Consider the following 26,291-nt stretch of genomic DNA (forward strand, 5'->3'; position numbering starts at 1 on the left):
CAACAACTGCAGACTGAAAAACTGTAATTAACTGAAATTTAAAGCTCCTCTTCAGAGACACCATTAAGACAGACAAAAGGCAAGCATAGAATGGAAGACAATATCTCTTAAACTATATAAAATGTATCTACAGGGGCACCTGGGTGGCTCAGTCAGTTAAGCGTCCGACTCTTGATCTCAGCTCAGGTCTTGATCTTGGATCGTGAGTTTAAGCCCCGCATTGGGCTCTACTTAAAAACAGACCAAAAAAACATGTATCTACAAAGAACTTTTACCCAGGATACATAAAAATCTCCCACAAATTAGTGAAAACCAAACAAAAATCCTAGAAAACCCACATTTTAAAAAATGGACAGAAAAGACTTTTCCACTTTTATTTACATTACGTATCAACAAAAATGCCAAAAAAAAAATTAGAAGAGGACTTTTAAATTACTATAGGGCTAAAGTACTATCAACTGGATAGAATTATTTTTGTTGATTTTCTAAATATTCCAGTAATGATGGTGTTAAGTAACTTCTGATGACAATTAGGAAACTAAAGTCTTGCCAAGTCACTCTTTAAGGAGGATTTTAGTATCAGATTCAAATAAAATAATAAGAAAAGAAACCAAAAATACTATTCTAATATGCTTCAATAGCTTACACAGTGGACCATGGAAAAAGTCACTGTTCTTCCACTTGGGGAACCAAGATTATCTGCCCTAACAGATGTCTACATCATAAAAGTGCCCAATGACAGAACTTGGAAAAAGAAATCACAGTTGTTTAGAGCAATGCTTGATACATAATACACTCATTGTATACTTGCTGAATGAATGAATTTATCCTCATAAGCACAAAGGTGAATGAATGAATGTTTGCTCAACTCTGGGGTAAATTATGAATTCTGGGGGCACCTGGATGGCCCAGTTGGTTAGGCATCCGACTCTTGGTTTAGGCTCAGGTCATGATCTCAGGGTCGTGGGATCGAGCCCCGAGCTGGGCTCTGCACTCGGTGCAGAGTCAGCTAGAGATTATCTCCCTCTCCCTCTGCTCCTCCCCCTGCGTGTGCGTGTACGCTCTTTCTCTAAAATAAATAAATAAAATCTTTAAAAAAATTATCATAAATTCTGTTTAGCAGAGTCAATATACATAATTCTTCTGCACTGAGGTGGTACAGGCAAAATGGTGAAGACCATGGGCTTTGAATTCAAAAAAGACTTGAATTAACTACTCCAGTAATATAGTAACTGTGTGATCTTGTTAGGTTAGCTCACCTCTGTAACCTCCATTTCTTCATTTGTGAAATGGAGAGTTACAATGCTCATCTGGAAGGTCAGGTATTTAAAACATTTAGCACAGGGATATAGCCATGTAATAAAGTTTCTGTTGTTACGTATTCAGAAAAGTATTTTTACTTTTTAAAAGAAATTTAAAAAGGTCTATTAATAAAAAAATAAAAATTTTTGCTTTCCCAAACTACTGCTTAAAAATAACAGCAATAAAAATATATTGTAAGGATTATGAAATATACTTAAATTTGCTTAAAACAGTGCCAGGCACACACTAAGGGTTTTGAAAGTGTTATGTATATTATAAGGAATAGTATTGGGTAGACTCCTAGCCAACCAAGGCTCTATCAACCCATTTTAAGAGTTCTTAAACTGTTATCAACTTAATACTAATCTATCCTCACCTTTTGTTTTTTCCTTCTTTACAAACAACACAAGTAACAGTTCACTTTCAGTTTTAAAATGAGTTCAGAGTCGAAAGAACTTGAAAATTTAAAATGATCTAACCAACACATCCTCAACCAGATCCCATAGACAGGCCTCTGGAAACCCATAAACCACGTGAAATTACATACAAAAGTATACGTTGTGTGATATATAGATGCATAGATATCTACTTTTAGTAGAGAGTCCATGAATTTTGACCATTCTTCCAAGAGTCTAAAAACCCCAAAAAGATAAAAACTGTGAGCTCTTATCCAATAAATCTATTTTCCTTATAAATAAGGAAATAAGAGTTTTACCTAGAGCAGTTAAGTAACTTAAGCAAATTAATGACAATGTAGGAACTAGAGCTGAGCGTCTCGATTCATCATTAAATATTTTTTCTCCAGTACTCCCGATTTCCTACAGGAAACACACACACACAGGAAATCTGTACACATAAGAAATCTGTACACATACATACAATATGGGACAGTCCCCTTTATGAACAAAAGTTTCATTTCGTTTACTACCTCAAGAAATATGTGCTCTATTTCTGACTACACCACAGGGCCTACTTCATGCTGAATAAATACTTACCTCCCTAAAGTCAACCTCATGGATTGCTACATCACCACTGCGCACACACAGAAACAGTTCATAGGGTATTGTAATCAAGGGGTTTATGGGTCTATCAATTTGTTAGAAACAGTAACTGAGATGGAAGGCAAGGAAGAAATCCTAATTATCAAGCACAACACTCTTGACCTTTAGAGTATTTATGATGATGCCCTGGTTGGTTGTCTGTTTTTTTTTTTTTTTTTTAACATAAAGGTCTAATACCTGGCTTGGGATCTAACCACAAAAAGATGCCAAGGTATTTATATCGTCAGTCACAAATGCAAAAACTACAGCACAGATGGGGAAAGCGTGTCTTTCCAGAGTCAGGAAAAATATTGAACAGGTGTGAAGCTTAATAATCTCAAAGCCACTGGATCCTATTTTCCATGATTTTGTATTTAAGATGTCATTTTAAAAGCAAAGAAGGTGCCAAAAAGACTCTTAAGCAACCTGTCTGTGCTCTTCCAAGAATAAAGCTATTTTCAAACTTCTCTAAATGTGTAATCTAGAATGCTGTAAAGAAGAAACGTTTTTTGAACTTAAAGCCTCAAAACCTACAGGAGAAAACATGGACATGAATTTCATCATCTCCATGTTCTCATCCTATCATCTGACTTCCCAAAGCACACAAATCCTTGGTAGCTTCAGCGAACAGCTTACTTATTTCTCTCAACTCTGCTTCCTGCCACCTATTACCATTGGCAACTCCAGAACACTGACAAGACTGACCAACCTGACACATTGTTTACAGGTGCCTAAGTATTCACCCCCATCTTTATCAGGATTCCCTTCACCCACATATTGATACGGGCAAACCCTGAACCTCATCACTAGAAGACACCAAATATCTCTGGCACTAGAGATCTTCTTTTTCCTCCCTTTCCTACTTTGTTACACTGAAAGGAACCGGCTCCTCACTCTCACTGGGTCTCCAGGTCTACTGATCCCTAATACCTAATACCTCCACTTCCTGGGATCTTATGACAGATGCCTACTTATTAAAGAGCACAGACCCACAATCAACCATTTCAATAACGCTACTACCTTAGAATTCTCCCCCAAGCCCAATAAGGCTAATTCTCTCTGAACATTTTGTCTAAGACTGCCAAATACACCTGGAAAAAGTACAAACTCTGCCGATCATCTCTACTATATAAACTTTGTGCCAACTCACCTAAATTATCCCCTCACAACTACAGATGATCCACTTATTTACAGAGAGCTGACCCCAGTACAGGGGATACTCCAAACTTCTTCCTTGCATTAGAGTCCTATTATTGCTGAATACATAACCACAAATTTAGTAGCTTACCACTTTTTCACAGCTCCAGAGTTCAGAAGACTAAAATCAGTTTCCCTGGACTAAAGTCAAAATGTCAGCAGGGCTGATTCCTTTTAGAGGAGCTGAGGGGGGAGCCCACTTCTCTGCCTTTTTCAGCTTCTAGTGGCTACCTGTATTCCCTAGCTGTAGCCCCTCCTCCATCTTCAAAGCCTATCACTCCAATCTCTGCATCCGTCATCACATCACCTCCATCTCCTACCGACCCTCCTTCTGTAATGACCCCGTGATTCCACTAGGCCCACTGGGATAACCTAGGACAATCTCCTCATCTCAAAATCCTTAACCTAATCACACCTGCAAAGTTCCTTCTGCCCTATAAGGTAACAATCCCTAGGTTCCAGACACAACTTATGGGCATGTCTGGGGGATCATTATTCAGCCTATCACATTCTTTAACCCCTCACATACTTCAGTCACCCTAAACCAATGGTTCTACTTTACAAAGGAGACCAAGAGCATCAAAAGTTCCTCAGCTTCTCTCCTCTTCACAAAAGGTGTTGCTACATTCTGCTTGACCTCTTTACTCATCCTTAATGACTTTCCAAGTAAATAGCTCAAAGAAGCAGTGACCCTCCCCCCTTCCTGGGTTAACTCTCACCCTGTGCCTATGAATTGACAGCCTCCAACCTTTAAGGAAAACCTCACAACAGCTCTGCTATTTGTGAAAATGACTGGAAATATGGACAAACTCAAGTAAAAACATGAAAATAAAGTCGCCGTAGTTTTATGCAGAAAATTTCTCTACTAACCTTCCAGTAACCCTATACATCACAATAGAAAATGTTTTTCTATTTCCTTTGCCATTAATTCTAATTGCTCAAAAGTAGCCTATAGAATACCACCCATAAACTTAATTTCCTTTCATATTACATCCATTTTTATAGTTTAAAAAGAAAAATTAATTGAATAGTAACATATACTTATGAATTATACTGACAATTAAAGCTATTATAGAACCAGGACAGATTTTCTTGTAAAATGCTCAAATCTTTCCCCAATCATTAATCTTTTAAACAATTAAAATTCAAAATGAAACTTTTACTAAGTAGCCCCAAACCAATCTTAGAAGTTCAACATCCAAGTTGCAAACATTAGGAAGGGGTGGAGTGGCAGAAACTAGAGGTGATATGTTCCATCTAGAGACATGTACACTCTTCTTTTTGAAACACTGCACATGCCACACAACAAAATTATGTGGAACAAAGTGTGACCAGTGTCTGCCTCCATGTAACCAATGATTCCATTTTCATTTTTAAGGGTCAGTGTGTCCCATAGTATCTACACATGGAGGCTGATGCAGGACATTTTATATACATATACCTCCTTGTTAAGAATAAAATTCAGCTGAGTAGGTGGTAGGTGGGTAGACAGTGAAGCATCTTCTCTCCTCCCGCTCTGAGCCTGAGATCTAAAATTCCAAGATACAACCTGTATTGATCGTCAGAAGATACCTGTCTAGGATCTATGACAGTACAACCAGTACGCTTCAGATATATGCCCTATCTAGCAGGTTATGTCACCTGAGAAGTCTGGAACGAGGGTAAAACTCCAAAGAAAACGTAGATGTCAACAGGCAAAAGTCTTTAGATTTTTGGCAGTTAAAAGCATTTATATTTCTTGACCAAAGTATTGGTTACACAAATACATATGTTTGTCAAAATAATTTTCTAACTTCAGTCCTGCACAATTCAATGTATAAAATTTTACCTTAATTTTAAAATTTTCCCTTAATTTTAAAAAGCACTTATTTAATTAAGCCCAGAATATTAAACATAAAAAGGCAAAATAAAGACAATGAAGACTATGAAAATGAAAAGAATTCTATCTCGTGGAACGTGAAGATATCTTATCAACAACACTTTAATTTCTCTTCAAATCTTCCATAGCATATATTTTTTAAAGATTTTATTACTTGAGAGAGAGAGAGAGCAAGAGCAGGGGGAGGCACAGAGAGACAAGCAAACTCCCTGCTGAGCACGGAGCCCTATGCGGATGGATCCTAGGATCATGAGATCACAAGCTGAGCCAAAATCAAGAGTAGGACACTTAACTGACTGAGCCACCCAGGAACTCCAACAATAGCATATATATTTTTAAAGATTATTTATTTATTTGAGAAAGAGAGTGCACGTGTGGGCCCAAGGGACCACAAGGCGGGAGGGGCAGAGGGAAAACCAGACTCCCCACTGAGCAGGGAGCCCAACGTGGGGCTCCATCCCAGGACACTGAGATCATAACATGAGCCAAAGGCAGATGAACAGCAGCATATTTTTAAAAAGCATTTTGCAAAAGTGTAATATATAATCATTAAAAAGATTCTGTGTACATTTATTTATTCAAGTTACACGAGCGCCTAGTTTGTGCAAGGAGCTGTGCTAGGTGTTGAGAACAGAGTGGTGGCAAGACACTGGCCCCGCCTCATAAAGTTCAGTCTAATGGGGAAACAAGGCCCTAAACAGTTGTTAATAATGGATTGTGATAAATGCTACAGAGAAGAGCACTGGATACAATGAGAGGAATTGCAGCATGTAGGCAGTACACAGTGGAGGTCAGGGAAAGCTCACCAGAAATTTGAGCTAAGACTTAAAGGATAAGTAGGAGCAAATCACATAAAGAGAGGAAACATTCTAGAAACATTTCCACACAGAAGACACGCGTAAAGATTTCAAGATGAACAATAAGAATTTCAGCAGGGCAGTAACTTGATCATGTGGTTTCAGATAAGAACTCTTGGAGCAATATGGAAAAGAGAAGAGCAAGGAGCACAGTGATTGTTATAAGACTAGTCACTGAGTACTCCGAGAGAGAAATGAAGGTGCTTTCTTAATGGTAGTTACGAAAATGGAAAAACTGCAGATTCTAGAAGTATATGATGTAGGGAGAAGAGGAGAAAAAACTGACGAGAGTAATTCCCAGGTTTCTGGCATGAACAAACGGAATGATATCAATTATATGGCCATTTGGAAACGCCAAGTTTGAAGGAACTCTCAGACAACGAAGGTAGCCATCAACTTGCCAAATGAATATAACAAATCTGAATCTCAAAAAAATGAGGCTGGAGATGCGATCTGGGAATCATCTACACAGAGGCACTAACTGAAGCCATGGTAGTAACTGAGGTGAACCAGGATGAGGAAGTCCAGGCTACTAAGCCCTAAGAATGCCTCTATTTAAAGGGCAGAGCAGGAGGAGAGGCTGAGAAGGAAGAGTCGGGAAGGTAGGAGGTATACGGAGGGAGTGCTAGGTCACTGAAACTGAGGACCCAGCATGTGAGAAGAAAAGAGTAGTCAACTGTGCCCAGTGCTGCAGGAAAAAAATCGAGGAGCATGAGGATTCGCAGTGATCTCTGCCTTCAGGGATGTGCAGACATGGTGATCCTCCTCAGAGCAAGACTGAACAGGGTAACTGAGGAAGAAGCTAACCTGGAACATACTCACAGTAAATGAAGATGAGAAAAGAGAGGTAGCCAACGGTCAACATTTCTGATGAGACATTTGCCTGTGAATGGCAATGAGACACCCTGGGAGGCAGCGCAGGCGTCCAACAGAAAATTCAGTGGAATTTTATTTTGAGGATGTGAGTGGCCTGAACATGTTCCATGCTGATGAGTAAGACTCAGTAAAAAAGCAGAACGTGAAAATACTTCAGGCTTTTGACAAGGTAGAAAGGGATGTGACCCTGCTTAGCACAGGAGGAAAACTGGCATTTAACATGAAGGAAAAGGAAAAACACAAAAGGGAGAAAATACAGACAAAAATGTAGATACAGTGGTAAGAAACGAACATAGGTCCCACCTGATGCTTGCTCTTTTCTCTGAGAAGTGGAAGGCAAGATCATTTAAGCGTGAGGAGGCCAGCAGGAGAGCTGGAGGTTTGAAGAGAAACTAGTAAAGAGAAAATGAGACCACAGGACAGTGTGAAGGGTCAACTGGAGGCTTGTGACAAAGGACAAACAGCAGCACTGACCTACCCTGTGTGGAGTTTCCTCCAGCAGAGGCCCAGGAAAGGTAAGCTGCTGGGTTTATCCAGGGCTGTGGTACTACCAAGACGGGTTTGATGAAAGGATGAAGGGACAAGAAACCTTAATCCTAGTGAATTTTTACCAAGCACACTACTATGATCCAGGTGCTATTAGGAGCTATACATGAATGGCACCTTCAAGCCTCGTGGCTATCCTACCCAGTTAGCGCAATATTATTTTCATTTTATAAATGAGGAAGCTGAGGAATAAACTAATTAGTTTCTTGACTATGGTCACATTAACAGTCAGGATTCAAAGTCTGACATTTCATTTGCGAACCCTCTCCCCCACCCCCAAAAAGGGAACTGAAATAAAACAGAAATTTTTAAAACAACATTATGTAAGAGTGTGGTTATAATTTTTAAATATTTCTTTTATCAACAGAGTAATGAACCATGAAATTACAAGTGGCTTTCTATCTTAGTGTTTGTTAGCATTAAAATTTAAAGACTCATCAAATCTAGAACTTAATGAGAACAGTATAAGCTAACTTATTTCACATTTATAACCCAGACACTATATGTTTTCACATGCTATCTCATTTACCTCAAAATGTCAGCACAGGATCAATCTATATCCTGAAGAGGAAAATGAGGATCAGAAAGGCTAAATACTGTAAAACTTTTTATCAACCCCTGAGAAATGAAGTAGCCTCTCCCTGACCCCCTTGCCACTAAGCCCTATAAAACCAGGGGTAATAGGCCTGACTGCATTCTCTAAGCAGAACAAAAAACTCCACAGTTGTTTGCTCTCACTGGAAATTCTTTCCAACCATTGCTTTATTCTATCAAGTGGAAGAAAACTAGGACATGCTCTCACCACTACAGCTAAAATCAAACTAAAGAAACTGAAAATAAATATTTGAAAAGCAGAGAGTGAAACCTTAGAAGAAAATCATGTCCAATTCCCAAATATGAACACTGAAGTAACAAGAAAAGTTATTAGTATTATTAATTTTGCACTGACACAGTAATTAAGCTTGATGAATCTAGCTCCATTCTATAATCACACAAAGGTAAGAAAAAACTTGATAGTTTAATCTCCTTGAAAGTTATTAAACAGCTTAGCTCATGCTAATGTTTTCCAAACTGCCTTGCTGAATAAGATATTTTCCTGGACTGACAAAAACAGAAAACAGTGATAATAGGTAAGAAATGGAATATGTATCTGAATAACATATATACAGCAAAGATTCACTATTTAGACAGCAGCTGTTAAGAGTGTAATTATTACAAGCATATTTGTATAAAATGATACCCCCATCACTGAAAATATAAGGGCATTAGATCTTAGTTAAGAGAATACTAAACTTTCATCTCTCATGCTGTCATTCAATCACTGTTACTCAAAAAGAGATGTTAAGTAAGGTTTTTCGACATGTTCCATTTTGAAGTACGAGTGCTGTATACTGAGAAAAAAATAGACCTTTCTCTTTCAGTCTTCCTTTCTAATCATTAAAAATAAGAACAATTAAAATTCTACTTCATATAAGCTAAGGCTGGTCCCTGCAAAGGAAATATTGTTTTATTTTAAAAATAAATAAATAACACCTTCCACACTGACCTATACCATCCAACTAAATGTGATAGAAAGAATAAAGACATTGTGTTTTGAAATGCCTAACTTCTTAAAGGGAAAACAAAAAAGCTCTACTTACCATATACATTAGTATGTCTCTAATCATCACCATAGCTGTTTGATGATCATTCCAAGCTTGATTTAGCGTTTGAAGAAAGTTGTTATTCAATGAATTTAGTACATCTTCTCGCACCTATTAACAGAAGAGTTCATTAAGGTTTGTTTACACACACACACAAACACACACATGCACTCTCATATGTACACATGCACATATCTGTTCAATAAAATAATGATGTGGAATCTTCAATTTTACATCAAAGAAATAGGTTATAGGCCAGTAGAAATATTTTAAGCTACAATATACCCTAAATACAGGTAACTAACAAATGTGTTGTATAGTCCAGACCCATCTCCTGATCTCCAGAATCATAAAGCAACCTCCTGGGCATTTCTCAACCCTCTAACAGCCTAACATCACAGTCAAAATAAAATCCTAAATACTTATAAAGGAACTACAGAGCCCCACAGAACTGGCCCCGAGCTATGGCTCCAACTAAATTTCCTACTACATCTCCCCTTCCCCATCTTTGTAGAACGGCTGAAAATGTCGACTTTAGAGTCAAACTACCGGGCTCAACTCCAGCTCCCTGACTAGCTGTGTCACCTTGGGTAAATTATTTCGTCTCTGGGACTAAGTTTCCTTACATGTGAAACTGTATCCATTTCATAGAACTGTTGTAAGGGCTAAATGAATACTAGTGACATACTTAGAACAGCGTCTGGCACTCAGTCAACACTTACCGAGCATAAACTATTAACTCAGTACACTCCAGCTACAGCGGAGAGCTGCACACAGCAACTGTGTTCTACCCTTTCTTCTGCACGTTCCACACAGCGGTGTTTCCTAACCACCCTATTTCAAACAACAACTTCTATCTCCACTCTTTACTTTTTCTCACAGTACTTATCACTGCCTACTGTTTTACATACTTATCCATTTACTGTTCCTCTCACTAAAATGCAAGATCCACGGCAGCAGGGATTTTGTCTTTTCCCTGTGTGCTTCCCACACCCAGAACAGCGCCTGGCATCTAGAAGACCCTTTACTTCATTCATCGTACCCTCCAACACCATGACCCACCACCACCATCGTAAGCTTTTTCAGGATATCTATCTTATCTTTGCACATCAAGTTGCCTTGAGTCTGAAATGCCTTCCTAATGCAATCCTGCTAAGACTACTCAGACTTCAAGAATTCCTTTCCATAGTCTACAAGCACACTGCCACCTTCCCCAATAAGAGGTTCCTGACTACTACTACTTCCTGCTATGCTATCTGTCCAACGGTAAGACTACTGACTAGAAAATGGAATTCAGACTCTGGTTCTAGCTTTATGATGAAGCAGCAGTTTTTCCTCTAAGTTCTTGTAACACTTTGGGACTATACCGCCAACCTCTCTAATTATTCCAACCCACCCAATCCTCCATGGTCTAGCTCAACTTGTAACTCCAGCCTAACCAGACATGTTCTAGCTCCAAACACCTGCAGGAATGATTAGACATTTTTAGGTTGGGGAGAATCTGAAGTCATGGTGCTTTGTGAGAAACAAATTATTTAAGATGTGTGTGAGATATATAGATATCTATAAACTTAAATTATAAACAGTAAATGTCATTGCATATTAGCACAACATAAACGAGTATAAACAAGTGGTTGCCAAGTGCCAAAGAAAAAAAAAAAACCCAAAAAACAAAAAACACACTATTCCCAACAAATGAGAGAACAAATTCAAATTGAGAAAACTGTATCTAATTTTTCTTATACATTAGAGGAAAATGGCCATTAAGAGATTTTATGTCTGTTCTATTAAATGTGTAGTATGAAAACCACTAGACTATACCACACATAATTTAGAATTTTATTATATATAATCTTTTGTTCATAAGACTATAAGCTCCTTGACTTCAAAATATGTCACCCATACATATGCTGACTATATCAAAAATGATAAACACTCGTGTAGGTTCATAGACAGTACTGTGTTAAACAAATACTTTTTTGTAAAGTGAATACTAAATCATTTATTCCAACTCGTTAAGTGTGGCACTTGTCAGATGCAAATTCCCATGACAGCTGACACTAAAACATCCTACAAACTGAAAATAGGCCTATTTACAAAATTCTTCACCAATCTTCATATTCTTTCAGTGAACCACTAAATTTTGAGTACCAATTAAAATAATGACAATACTAGTGAAACTGTACTATATGACCAAAAAATTTATTTATTCTGAACATCAGAATATCTAGCAATTAATTATTCTTAAGGACTTAAGTGAACTTCTGTATACCCCTTTGTTATAAAGTCAAGTTAACATGTTAACAAAGTCACCCTAATTTTGAAATGCAAAAATGTGCTTGGTATTATCTGTTAGATGAATGAAAAACTGACCACTTACATTTTTAAAAGTTACAAAAGAAGACGGGTGTCCTAAAATCACTGGTTTATATACATTTTAAAATAAAACACCTCAAGTATTTATGTAATATTTATACTTACACCTGCCTTTCAACAAAATAAAAATGTGGTCAACCAGCACAATGTGTCATAAATGATAAAACTGCTTTATCTGCATCATACCTCAAAAAATTATCCTGACAAATAAATAACAATGAATTTTACTTAGCACAAAATAGCTGCTATTAATTTTTTTATATTTAGTTTGTTCTTTACTGTTGGAAATTTAGATGTGGTCATGGATCTGCTTTGGCCAATGACCTAAGCAGAAATGATGCATCACTTTTACACAATGTAAACTTTACCATCTTAGTAATTTTTAAGTGTAAAATTCAGTGGTATTAAATACATTCACAACAATTAACCTCTATCGCGGGACATGGGAGTTCTAAGAGGTGCCCCAAAGATCTCCTGTTTGTCAGACATACTCTGTTATATTTATTTTTGAATGATTATGAACACACACACAGACACAGGACTGTAAGACATAAAATAAATGCTTTAGACACACTTGCTGCATTCTCCTAATTATTCAGATCACTCTGAACAAATAATTCTTCTCCTAATGCTGTCTCAAAAAAATGTCCTTCTACACTGATACATGAAAAGTGAACAAATATTTGTTCAAATATACATAATAAAAGGTAGGAATGATATGAAAATTCAACCTTTATGAAGATTAAAATGGGCTTTTTAAAAGATAAGTTTGCATATAAACCAAAAAACACATTAAGCAGGGGATGAAAAGATTTAACCCTTATTTACAAATTGTTAACAGAATACAGAAAATTTGCAAAAGATAGGAACTGGGGTCAGTTTGTGTGTGAATAACATTGTTAATCTCACACCCTAATAACCACGAGTGTGGGCATCAGCAAAGGCAAACAGGAAGGAACCCTGCTATAGAGGTGGTACCAGTACCAAAGGGGGCCCGTGGATCAGGTATATCCAGCATTATTATACAAGAAAAGCTACATGAAGGTTATCCAGAAGAGCTGGAATTTGAAGGGCGAGACAAAGAAAAACAAGCAACATAGCCATGAAAACTTAGAGTAGGATGGGACCAGCTGTGACGACAAAGCTAAAATGAGTAGTCAAAAACTGATGGCTTGTTCACGGCACTCAGCCTTGTAAAAAGCAAGATACAGACAGCAGTCAAGAGCGGTAGATCACAAACCTGGCAGAGAATTAGAATCACTTGAAGAGCAACAGATTTCGCTCAAGAGAATGAGATGACAAGACACAGACTGGGAGAAAATATTTGCAAAAGGAGTATCTGGTAAAGGACTGTTACCCATATATACAAGGAATTAATAAAACTCACCAAGAAAACCCAAACTAAAATATTGGCAAAAGACCTGGCCACCTCACCAAAAAAGATAACCTGACAGCAAATAAGCATACTGAAAGATGTCCAACATCTGATTGAGAAGTTACAAATTGAGGGGCGCCTGGGCGACTCAGTCCATAGAGTGTGCAACTCTTGATCTTGGAGTTTTATGTTCGAGCCCTACGATGGGTGTAGAGAGTACTTAAAATCTTTAACAAGAAAGAAAGAAAGAAAGAAATTGCAAATTAAAACAACAATGGGATACCCTTATACATTTATCAGAATGGCCAAAATCCAAAACACTGACTATACCAAATGCTGCTGAGGATACAGTGAACAAACTCTTTTGCTCACTGCTGGTGGGAATGCAAAATGATACATAGCCACTCTGGAGGACAGTTTAGTAGTTTCTTACAAAACCACATATACTCCTACCATACGATCCAGCAATTAGGCTCCTTGCTATAAATACTAAAGGAGCTGACAACTTATGTCCAAACAAAACCCCACACTCAGATTTTACAGCAGCTTTATTTGTAACTGCCAAAACTTGGAAGCAACCAAAATTTCCTTCAGTAGGTGAAATAATAAACTGTGGTACATCCAGACAACAGAATATTATTCAGCACTAAAAAGAAATGATCCATTAAGTCATGAAAAGAGATGGAGGCACCTTAAGTGCATTTTACCAAGTGAAAGAACACAATCTGTAAAGGCTACTACTGCATCATTCCAACTACATGACAATCTGGAAAAGGCAAAACTAAAGAGACAATAAAAAGATCAAAAGAAGAAAAAGATCAGGTGCTAGGAGTTAGGGTGGAGGGAGAGATGAACAGGCAGAGCACAGAGGATTTTTAGGGGAATGCAACTATTCCATATGGTACTATAATGGTAGATACATTTCATTATACATTCATTAAAATCCACAGAATATACAACATAAACTATGGACTCTGGGTGATAATGACAGGTCACTGTAACAAATGTAGCACTGTGGTACGAGATGCTGACAGTGGGGAAGGCAGTGGGGCCATGGAAAATGTCTGTACCTTCTCCTCAATTCTGCTATGAATCTAAAACTGATTTAAAAAATAAAGTCTATTAAAAAAAAAAAAAAGATTTTGGGGCTGACCCAAGACCAAGAAAAGACCATCTCTTTTTTAAAGCTACCCAGGAGATTCTCCTACAACAGCCAGGATTAGGAAACCAATGCTTTAGGAGCCACACACTAGCCATTTCTGTTCCTTCCCTCTGCAGACTTTCTTCAACACAAGTTGTGTTTTTGTATAGCTAGAATAATATTGATACAATTCTGAATCCTGATTTTTTTAAAGAACAGTTAACATTTAATATTAATCTCTGCTTTAGGAGAAAAATATCTAGTTACAGCATTTCAAAGCATGATAGTAATACAAAGAAAAAAGTTCTATTAGAATAAAATATAGGAAGAAAAAGTCATCTGAGATTTTAAGCAACTACCAACATAAAAACAAAAGCACGATTTATAAAAGGAAAATATGATAAACTGGAAGCTTCTGTTTTGCAGACACTGTTAAAACAATAAATAAACAAGCTACAGACTGGGAGACAATATCAAATGATCTGTATCCAGAATCTCTCTTTCTATACATATAGGTCTCTCTCCCTCTATAGATATAAAAACTCTTACAACTCAGTAAAGAAAGCAAACAATTAAGAAATGGGCAAAAGACGTGGACACTTCACAGAAGAGGTTATATAAAGGCAATTTTACACATGAAAAGATGTCCAACAACACTGGCCATTAAGGAAATGAAATTTTAAAAATGAGATACTACTATAAAATCCATTGTAATAGCTAAAATAAAATATACTGACAATACCAAGTGCTGGCAAAAATGCCAAGCAACCAGAACTCTTCTTATACATTGCTAGTGAGAATGCAAAATGGTACAGCCCTAGAGGAAAACAGTTTGGCATATGACCTAGCAATCCCACTCCTAGGTATTTATCCTAGAGAAATGAAAACTTATAGTCACACAAAACCTATATACAAATGTTCACAGTAGCTCTCTTCATAATCACAAAAAACTACATACAATCCAAAACTCGTTCAACAAGTAAATAGGTAAATGGATATGTAAACTGTGAACATTCATACAACAGAATGTATCATTCAGTAATAAAAAGGAACAAACTAGAACACATACAACACCTCAGCTCAATCTCAAAATAATTATGCTGAATGAAAGACATTTGTCTCAAAAGGTTACAGACTGTATTATTCCAGTTACATGACATTCTTGAGAAAACAAAACTATAGTGACAGAAGAGATCAGTGGTTGCCAGATCTTGGGGTAGGAGTAGGATGTGACTATAAAGGGAAAAGAGGGAGTGTTCTGGGGTGAAGAAATGTTCTGTACTAATTATAACAGCATTTATATGAATCTATACACATGGGTTAAAATTCATAGAACTGTATATGAAAATAAAAGGCTAATTTTGTTGATATCGACTTTTTAAAACTAGCAACAATTATGATTCCAAGTTGGGCCGTTTTATTATTATATGTCATAAACATAAGCTAGGATGCCACAATGTTTACTCTTAAAAGCAAACTGAGGGGTGCTTTGGTGGCTCAGTTGGTTAAGCATCTGCCTTCAGCTCAGATCAGGATCTTGGGGTCATGGCATAGAGCCCCAGCACAGATGGGCTCCCTGCTCAGTGGGGAGTCGGCTTCTCTAGCTCCCTCTGCCCCTCCTTCCAGTTTGTGCTCTCTTCTGCTAATAAATAAATAAAATCTTAAAAAAAAAAAAAAAAAGAAAGAAAAAAGCAACTTGAATGCCAAACACTGAAAGAATTGTTAATTTCTTCAGGAGAGTCAACTTATGAATGACTCTGGAATAATTCAAATTGGCATACTACATTCTTCATTTCTGTGAACATAGCTTTTCCTGTCCTTTTAATTACATCCTCAGCAAAGATTAAAGTGGAATTACTAAATCAAAAGAAAATGTTTATTTTTCAACGTTGTGATAAAATCTGTTCACTGATAATGTCCAAGTTGCAAGAAACACATCTTCAAATCAATCAAATTACTAGCAAAAGAAAGAGGAGGATGGAAAGGAGGATGACAAGAGAGGCCAGGAGGCATAAGCATGCCTAAGACCTACAAGCTCCCAGTCTTTGCCCTTGAGTTTTCTTATCCAAATACCTTCATGGATTGACAAGGAGGCCAAGCCTGGGCCAGGAGCTCTTGGCTGGTTGGAGAGTCAAAAGACATTAATAATTCACAGTCTCTCCCCCCACCCCCGCCACCAACACACACAATTAAATCATTAATTACAATTTTTTTTTCACCTCTAAGTTTCAATGCCTGGGCAAAATCCCAGCCAATCCTAATTAAATGTTTAGGTAACACAAAGAAATTCATTGGCTAAAACTAATTATAAAGATTTTAGCTCTAAAGTCCACTGAAACTAGAAAGGAGCCATACGATTCATGATGATATGGACTACTGAAAATTAATGACTTCCTTCTTAAAAAGTCTCAAAACTCAGGACAATATTTAATTCAAACAAAGACAAATCTCTGAAGTACAGAAAATTATATTTAGCATTATTTTGCATTGAAATACACATTGTGTATTAAAAACACAAAGTAGGTCATGAATAACATGGAGCACATGCTAATTATACAAAAAATACTTACAAAATATCACAGAAAAACTAAAACTTTAAAAAGTGTAATCTCCTGGAAATCTGTAGTATTTTAACAATCACTCAAAATTAAAACAATCAAATTAGTATTTGAAGACACCTTTCCAGGGCAGTTACTAACTAGGACTTTCAATAAGTTAGTTAACCTATCTGGCTGTAGCTCCTCTTATGCCTATTATCACTGGGGTTGACTAGAACAATGGCATTCACATCCTGCTCCACTAAGATGTCTTAGTACTACTGCAGGGCAGGCTCCATTTTCCCTGGGTAAATACGATTTATATTGTTTTTGTAGGATTTAAAAAGTGGACTTTTCCATTGTTTGAAAAAAAAATTGAGAGCCACAGGATGTATGTTAAGTACCTTTCTGGCTCTAAATTCTGAAACAAATATTGCTTATTTCATCCAACTAAACTATGTACATACATATGCAATATTTACATGATCAAAAATAGCATTTAAGTTTCCACTAACATCTGAATTTTTTCAGGGTCCCACACATGTGATGTGGGGGCTTGTCACTTTAGACGTTTCACCAGTTACGTAAACTGTTTTTCTAAGGAATGTCACTGAAGAGTTATTCTTGAAGAGCTCAAGAAACTTTCATCACATCAGAGTGATGTGACATAAACCTGTCAATAAAAGTGGCTACCTACAGAAGTCAATCTCCATGGAAGCCAAACCATGGAGCATAGAAGACATCTCTCCTTATCCGACACAAATAGTTTTTAAAAAGCTCCATAGCTCTTTCCTTTCTCCTGAGAACTCTTGATTTAAAAGCTTAAAAAGAAATAGTGTAAGATTTTGCTATTTTTATGTAACAGTCATATATAGTGAATAGGGGCAGCACAGGAGTACAGATGCTGAAAAGCTTGCCTGCCTGATGCAAATCACAGACTCAACACTTAGTAGATACATAACCACCAGTAATTTCTTTGAGTATCAAGTTTTTTCAAAAGAGGAGTAATAACAACACCTACTTCAAGGAGCTGTTGTGTGGATAGTGGATAAAATGAGTTAATATACAAATAATGCCTACAACAGGGCCCAGCCCACAGTAAATGCCATATAAGCATTTGCTACAACCACATTACTGGTATTACATATTCATAATATTATCACATAAATATTTGATCTTGCTACTCTACAGTAAGTGTTGTCTGCAGAACAGGATCGTGTTCAAGGCTGTCATCACCACCACACCATCATCATCATCATCATCATCTTGGAGCTTGTTAGAAACGCACAATCTCCAGTCCTAGGTCAGTCCTACTGCATCAGGATCTGCATTCCTAAGTGCCTTAGATTTTAAGAAACATGTGACACAAAACATATATGGTTACATACTTTATACAGTACTTCCTAAACTCTCAATTTCCACTTGATTCTTGCTTTCCTTTCTTCTAAAAAACAGAAATTTCTCCGTTAACTGTAAGGGATCCTTTTACTTTATAAGTTGAGGAGTTTGTAAAACAGCCAATATCCTATTATCTGTATATTCAATATAAGTTTGGTGACTAGATGTTGCTCTCTCTCATAATACAGAACAACCTTAAGATCTCTGTATTTCAAAGTAAACTTCTACTAAGCTTAGGAGCATGAAACTTAACTTTTGTAGATATCTTAAACTTTCCAAGAATTCACTAATGACAAGAGATTCCTGAATGATATAAAATTCACTACCCTTTTGATATTTTCTAGACAGTATTGTTTATCATCATTTTCACTAACTTTTAGAAAAAAGGCGGCAGTCTCGATCAGAATCATACCAGTATCACTGACAAAAGAGTAAGATAGGCTACTACAGGAAAGACTTGTTTCTTGACCGCTGTCAGAATATTTTTCTATAAGTAATTTTACTAACATATATATAGTTAATGTATAAGTTTAAGCATTTTACAAAGAGCACACTACTTGCAATTTCAACATAAAATTCATTCCTAGTGGCAATATTTCCCCGCTCGGTCCGTTAAGTGTCCAAAATGAAGCTCTTAATTCAAAAGAATACATAAAAATCTTTCTTCAAACTATCTGTCAATTCAGATATTTAATGATTACTTCCAACAAGCAAAGCAGGGTGCTAGCCACTACAGGGGAGAGAAAATGCATTCAACCACTTTACAATCTCTGTGGGGGAAGGGAGAAAAGAGGAGCCTAATACTAGCATTCATGTGACCTTAATACAAAGTAGAGTACAATGAATAGCACTAGAGAATGAGAGGAGGCTCAAACAGGGGCACACAGTGGGAATTAGGACAACGTATCTTTATAATTTCATACCTAAAGAATATTTGCTATATGTTTAAGCAAGTAAGAAGTCATCTAGATTTGGCATTGTTTTTTAAAAAATATATGTCCTTAGTTCAAATACTAACTTAAGAAAAAAGTTAGAAAAATCAGGATTTCTGAGTACAAAGTAGTGCCATGAAAACCAGTAGCTTTTTACCTAATGGTTGGAAAGGAAAACCGAAACAAAGTAGTATACTACAGCAGGACATGAATCTTGTATCACTTGTGAAGTACTACATTCACAATGGTTAAGACAAAAGACATACACTAAAAACCACTATAGCATTAGTACCATAATTAAACTTTGGACAAGGCCACTGACAGACTAAGTAGTAAAACACACACAAAGCATGGCAATACGGCAATTAATCTTTTTGTTCTCTCGAGTAACACGGGGAAAGAAAAACCCCATAGTTCCACAGTGCTACATGATCTAGCCCATAGCAGACAGACAAACTCATCTCAAAAAATAAGAGAGATTATAGCTCAAAATTTTCACTGTGCTTTTAAGCAGTGAAATACACTCTGCTTAAAAAAGGTTTGGATTCAGCAAATAAATTTGGTAGGTAGAAGCACATCGGAGACAAAACAGAATTTGGCAGCTGGTGAATACAAAGCATGGTTTCCACCTGACTGCTAGTATTTTCAGCAATTCATTTCAATAGACAATTACAGAGTGCCATCTATATGAAGGAACAGGAGGGAAAAAGATGAATAAAACAGGTCCTGGGTTGGTCACTCGCTTTTTTTTATTAAAAGAACATCACTAGAAAATACAACAGAAAACAAGATAGAAAGGGGTATCTGCCCTCACAGTGCTTACAGTTTACACAACAATTTAAGTGGGAATAGCTGGTATTTAACACATGGGTGAATTTACCTAAAAAAGCAACACCTTAAGCTTGGCTTCCCCCAATATTTCTCTTCCAATCCTTTCAAAGTAGAAGCTACTCAATTTCTCATGCCCATCCCAGGGTTGCCATGGTACTCTAATCATATTCAAGTCACTCTTCCAAATTGTATTTATTAAGGGTTTGTACCCCCAGCTCAGGCAGAGCCTTCCTCCTGTCATCACCCTAAGCAACTCCAATATTCAATGTTAATAGGTTCTGCTTCCTTCAACAACTTAAAGTTAGAAAAAAAAAAGAACAAGATGGCAGGAGAACAAAAGATCTGCAACAATGAAGCACTGAAGACGGCATGCCTACTAAATATTTCCCTCCACCTTCACGTTAGTCTCTTTTGGAAGACTAAAATCAATGGCTCGCACCACCCACAGGATAAAATCCAAATCCCCTATGTTTTTCAAAACCTAGTCCAACCTACTTTATCACTTTCATTCCCAAAAAATATATATGAAGCCTTTTACATTCCATGTACACTGATCTTACCTGGTTATGCTCATGCCTACCTGCCTTTTTTACTCATGTCATATTCTTTTTTAAAGATTTTATTTATTTATGTGACAAGAGAGACAGCCAGCGAGAGAGGGAACACAACAGGGCAGGGGGAGAGGAAGAAGCAGGCTCCCAGCAGAGGAGCCCGACGTGGGACTCGATCCCGGAATGCCGGGATCACACCCTGAGCCGAAGGCAGAGGCTTAACGACTGCGCTACCCAGGCGCCCCTACTCATGCCATTTTCTTAACCTATCTTTTGCCTTTGTTCACATGGTGAATCTTTAATCATCCTTTAAGGCTCATCGAAAGTCACCTCCTCTTTCTACTTTGCCCTGAATTTCTCCAGCAAAAAGTTCTCCTTCAAATCTGATTACCTCACTAAAATTGGGAGATTCTTGCTGACAGGCATAGTGTCTTAATTATTTTTTGGAAGATGAAACACAAGAGACTCAATATCTGTGGGCCTCTGAACTGAATCTTGTCTTTGCTAACAAAAATCTTATTCCTGAGTGTTTCTATCAATGTCCTTTTGCAATTCACTGCAACCATTATATTTATATTTTATACTTAAATGCCATTTAAAAAAAAAAAAACCTCTACACTCATTCACATTTGCCTAGAAAGAAAGGAAAGGCACTAAAAAAGCTCTATGATAAAAGCTAAGTCTATTAAGTAATTGGCTTACAAAATGGTCTAGAGCTTACCAAGAATACCAACTTCATTTCCACATGTAATTAGTACCCTCACAGAAATACTTTAATTTACTGGTGAATAAACATAATATTTAAAATTCTGGCTCTTCTCTTTCTCCCTTCAAAAATGGGGAGAAAAATCAATATATTCAAAAAACACTTTACATAGAGACATCATTTTCAGCAAATGAAACCCCACATACAGAAAATAAACATGGTGTTATTTCATAAGAAGACTTTTTTTTCAGTTTACCACACAAAAAAAAAAACCCCAAAAAACCTCAAACAAGAAAGCCATTCAAAAATTCAAACTATTCTTCAACTAGGAAGATCGGTAGGAGAAGAAAGGGATAAAGAAACGGGGGTAATCAGAAGGGGGAATGAAGCATGAGACTATGGACTCTGAGAAACAAACTGAGAGCTTCAGAGGGGAGGAGGGTGGGGGAATGGGATAGACTGGTGACGGGTAGTGAGGAGGGCACGTGTTGCATGGTGCACTGGGTGTTATACGCAACTAATGAATCATCGAGCTTTGCATCGGAATCCGGGGATGTACTGTATGGTGACTAACATAATAAAAATATTACAATAATAAAAAAATTAAAATTAAAATAAATAGATAAAAATTCAAACTATTCTTCAAAGCTTCAGTTTCTCTACCTGTAAAACAAAGTGCTTATTAAATTCATCAAATTACTAGGCACAGATTCAAGTGCTTTAAGTCTAAAAACAGGTTCCCCATAAGGCAAGGACCTTTGATATAACGCAAGTGCCTGGTACATAAGAGGTCCTTGATCGGCGTTTTCTAAATGAATGAAAAGTCAGCACGATCAAGCTCCCTTATTTTGCCTTCCACCCAAAGTAAGAGATTATTTGAAGAACAGGATATATGGATAGAAAGACTTTTTTTTCATTGTGTGGATGTAATTCCACTTATTCAACAGCTATTAGTGAACATTTAGTTTTCAGCCTTTTTAAGCATATAAATGCAATGTTATAGTAAATATTAGTATAAACACTTTTTATACACATATTTAAACATATCTATAGGATGAATTCTTTTTTTTTTTTTTAATCTTTCAGTTTTTATTTATATTCCAGTTAGTTAACGTATAGTATAATACTAGTTTCAGGAGTAGAATGTAGATTCATCACTTAAATATGACACCCAGTGCTCATAGAAAGACTTTAAAAACCACTGAAATAAATGTTCTTAGCAATAAGAAGCTGTTTCTAGTAGAGCTAAAAAGTCAACATCTTTTTTGTTCAAACTTTCAAAGCGCAAGAATTAGCTCATTTATATAAGGCTACCATATTATTGTTCAATTATTACTATAGAGTAATAATTTGAGAGAGAAGAGAAAATTAAGCATAAGGCAAATCTAAGAAACCTATTAAGCATCTTAAAATTGGAATAAAGTTCTTGCCACATGAAAACTAAAGAAAGTTTATCCCCGATTTTAAGAAACAATTCAAAATGGAAATCTTTTTATTCTAAATATATTATGGCACAGGAAAGGACAACAGTAAACTTTAAAACTATAATCTTCCTAAGTCTTAAAAAACCAAAATTATCAAGATACATACTTATATAATTTTAAAGCTCATTTAAGTTAACAACACCAATCCCAATCTCATTTTATAAATTAATAATCTGAAGTCCAGAGAAGTCTAATTTGTTCAAGGCTGTCAGTAGCAGAATTAGGCCTAAAGCCCAGTTCTCCCTACTTTCTACTCAGTACTTTTTCCACTGCAGCTACTTCTAAATTATTTCTTATTATTGAACATGAAGTGTTCAACAGTGGACAGAAGAAACAAAAGCCAAGTTCTCAGTGACTTTACTATGAGCTTAAAGACTTTCTGTCAAGTTTAAATCCCAATCAGGAATCCTTTCAAAAATGACTCCAAAAAAATGAACAAGACCCTTTAAGTATCTTACAATTTTATTTGTCAGTTACACCTCAATAAAGCCAAAGGGGGGGAAAGATGGCTCCTCCCTTACCTAACCCTTCCCACAAGTAACAACTGATTAGCACTATGTTTAAATTTAAAATGGTCTTTAGCCATTAAACACACACACAAACACACAGAAACAAAATGGTTATGAAAACCACAACTCTGCTAAATAGATGTGGACATTATTTTATAACTTAAGGTTAGAGCTGAATCTGGTAATTTTTCAGTTTCCACTGCAATCCTCAAATCTACCTAAAATGTTTTAATTCCTCAGGATTAAATTCCTCATTTCTCTTTTCTGTGTGACTTCATCTATATGCTCATGATCCCTAAATTCACATTTCCAGTTCAAATTTCTCAGAGAACTAGATTTGCATATCCAATTCCATTAGCATCTCAAAATTAAACTGTTCAAATGGAGCTCCTTTTTCTACCCCAAACCTATATTAAAAAAATGGAAACACCTTGTTGCCCAAGAACCAAAAACCTAGAAGTCCTCTTGGATTCTTTCCTCTTCCTCATTCCCTACAACCAATCTATTCAGAAGTAACAATCTTTTTACATTCAAAGTATCCTGAATCTGAAATCTTCTATTCCCACTGTCACTATATTGGTATAAATCACTACTATCGCTCACCTGAATTACTGGATCATTCCTTCCTACTCACCTCACTTCAACTCTTGGGCCCTCTAATTTATGCATCACACAGCAACCCGATTATTATTTTAAAAACCTACATCAGATCATGTCACTGTCTTGTTTAAAATTCTTGAATGGCTTCCTAATGTACATATAATTAAGTATGAAGCCCTTATACCATGGCCTCGATGTCTCTCTCTCCAAACCTCATCTTGGTCCCATTCTTCCCCACTGCCAATACTTAATTCCCCATTTGCAACAGGCTTTGTTTTCAATTTCTCTATTCCAGGGATTGGCAAAGGATGGCCTGCTGTCTTTTTAAAATAAAGTTGTATTGGAAAACTGCCACATTCATTCATTACATATGGTCTATTGCTCCTCTGGTGGTACAACAGGAGAGAGTTGAGGAACTGCAGACAGAATGGATGGCTCAGAAAGCTGAAAATATTGACTATCTGGTCCTGTTAAGAAAAAATGTTCTACAGCCATCCCCTTTGCCTGGAATGCTCTTATGAGCACTTTTCTCATGCGCACCTTCTCATTCTTCAAGTCCCCTCTAAGAGTCCTTTCTTGGCCTATGTAGTTGCCCGCATCGTTTTTCTCTATCACTGTATCCTGTTTTCTTCACCATGTTTTATAGCTAAACGTTTGTTTACTTGTTTAACTGTTCTATGACTGCAGGGACCAACTGCATTCCAACATATTTTTTATACCTAAGTCAGAGGCTGGCAAATAACATTCTTTTGAATGTTGACTTATGTAATAAGAAGTCTTACATGGGTACTTTTGAGGCTTTGACAAAATGATCTATAATTTAAAAATCCTTAAAACTGGAAAGAACTTTTTTCCCCCAGCATAACCATGCTTTTAAAGTTATTTAGAAACAAGTACTAAAGAAAAGATAATCCCTGTGAATTCTGAAATGTTTTCGTATTTACCAAAATGAGATTTTTTTTTTCTTATGGAGAGGCACAAGGGCCATATCACACTGAGTTTTGCTTTGTGGTCTAGAGAAATTCACTGAATTCCTTTGGGTCTCAGTTTCCTCAAAGGGAACATTCTTCTAGAGGTAGGAAGAATATATTACCAAGTTAAGAGAAAAGCATTTAGCTTTTCTATGCCTGCTTCAATTTTGTGAACTTACTTCTAAAGCCAACAATCAGCTACCTTCATCTCAGAGAAGTTCCTCCATTCATCCGCCCTGATAGTTTGTGTACTCTGCTTTACCAAAAATGTTGCTCCTATGTTTACTACTCACATCTTGCAACCAGAGTACTAGCAACCAACTCTGTGCATAAAAACTGTATTTCACTGGAATCCTTCAACATGAAAAGAAAGGTCCTGGCTGCCTATACACCACAGCACTAAAATGTTCACTTCAGTAGAAAATAACTTTGCTTTAAATAAAGTATTATTGCTTACACAGTTCAGCAAAGTGCTAAAAGCACAGTGAACAACAACAACGAAAAACCTGATGACTAGACTACACAGTAAGGCTTTCAGAACCACAAAAAGGAATACAATCTGTGAGACTGAAGACAGTTACTTTCATACCGCAGAACCCGGAACCATTCTCTCACCTTCTAGTCAGAAAGTGCAATGTACAAACAGGTAATATCAATTTTTATGCAAAATACACTTCTGCATACTTGGTAGAAAAAACTGAGACTTCCTACCTCAGAGCACATTCAGGCTACTGTATAATGGCTTTGCCTGTCAGTTAACAAATTGTTTTGGGCCGTGTCCCCTTCATACAGTAGTACTGTATTTGTATGGTTATTCAAAGTTTTCACAAGAGTAAGAATGAAATAAGATAAATAGAAAACACAAAAATGAAAGCATAGATACTAGCAGAGGTTAAAAGACTTAATTCAACCAAAATAATGAAATCAATCATTAGATATACTGGTACTGGTACATTTCCTAGTCAGAAATTGACTAGTTTAAGTGAGCATTTGTGAAAGAAACAAGCAATTAAAGAACATTTTCAGATGCTGGTGATGTATGACTAATGCCTACGTAAGAGAAAAAAAGAATTTAGTGTATGTAACTTCTTTAGCACAATTAACCTGAATACATGTTCTCTGGAACACGTTACAGGGAACTGCCTATATTCTGACGTAACAGTTAACCTGAGATATGGGACCACTTTAAGCAACTCACAAACATGCTGAAGCTCTTACAGTTACCATAGAATTGTTGTTCACATGACTTCAATTTCTACCTAACCATGTTTCAGAGTCCAAAAATCACTTAAACAATGACTTCCCACTCTGGTCTCCCCTCCTCTCCTCACTTTTTGGATAAGCCAATTCTCAACACAGCACATAACTATAGATGTTTTTTCTGCATCTGTGCCCAAGCTGCAAAACAATACTTCAAAACGAACAATAAAGGCAAATCACACATTCAGGCCAACTCCTACTGAGCTATCTTTTTCCTCACTTGCCAATTCCTTAGTATATTCCCAAGAAGAGCTACTCTAAGTCTCTTCATCTGATTTTC

General features: G+C 36.6%; 1 protein-coding gene across 1 annotated transcript in view; it reads right to left on the minus strand.

The window, feature by feature from the left end:
* CUL3 (cullin 3) overlaps positions 1–26,291 on the minus strand; it is an 89,683-nt gene that overhangs the window by 44,493 nt on the left and 18,899 nt on the right. The window contains exon 3 of the mRNA XM_034655271.1: positions 9,338–9,451. Within this exon, the coding sequence (XP_034511162.1) occupies positions 9,338–9,451 (114 nt within the window). The remainder of the gene's footprint in view (positions 1–9,337; positions 9,452–26,291) is intronic.

This window comes from Ailuropoda melanoleuca, chromosome 2 (assembly GCF_002007445.2).
Source record: "Ailuropoda melanoleuca isolate Jingjing chromosome 2, ASM200744v2, whole genome shotgun sequence".
Lineage (NCBI taxonomy): Eukaryota > Metazoa > Chordata > Mammalia > Carnivora > Ursidae > Ailuropoda > Ailuropoda melanoleuca.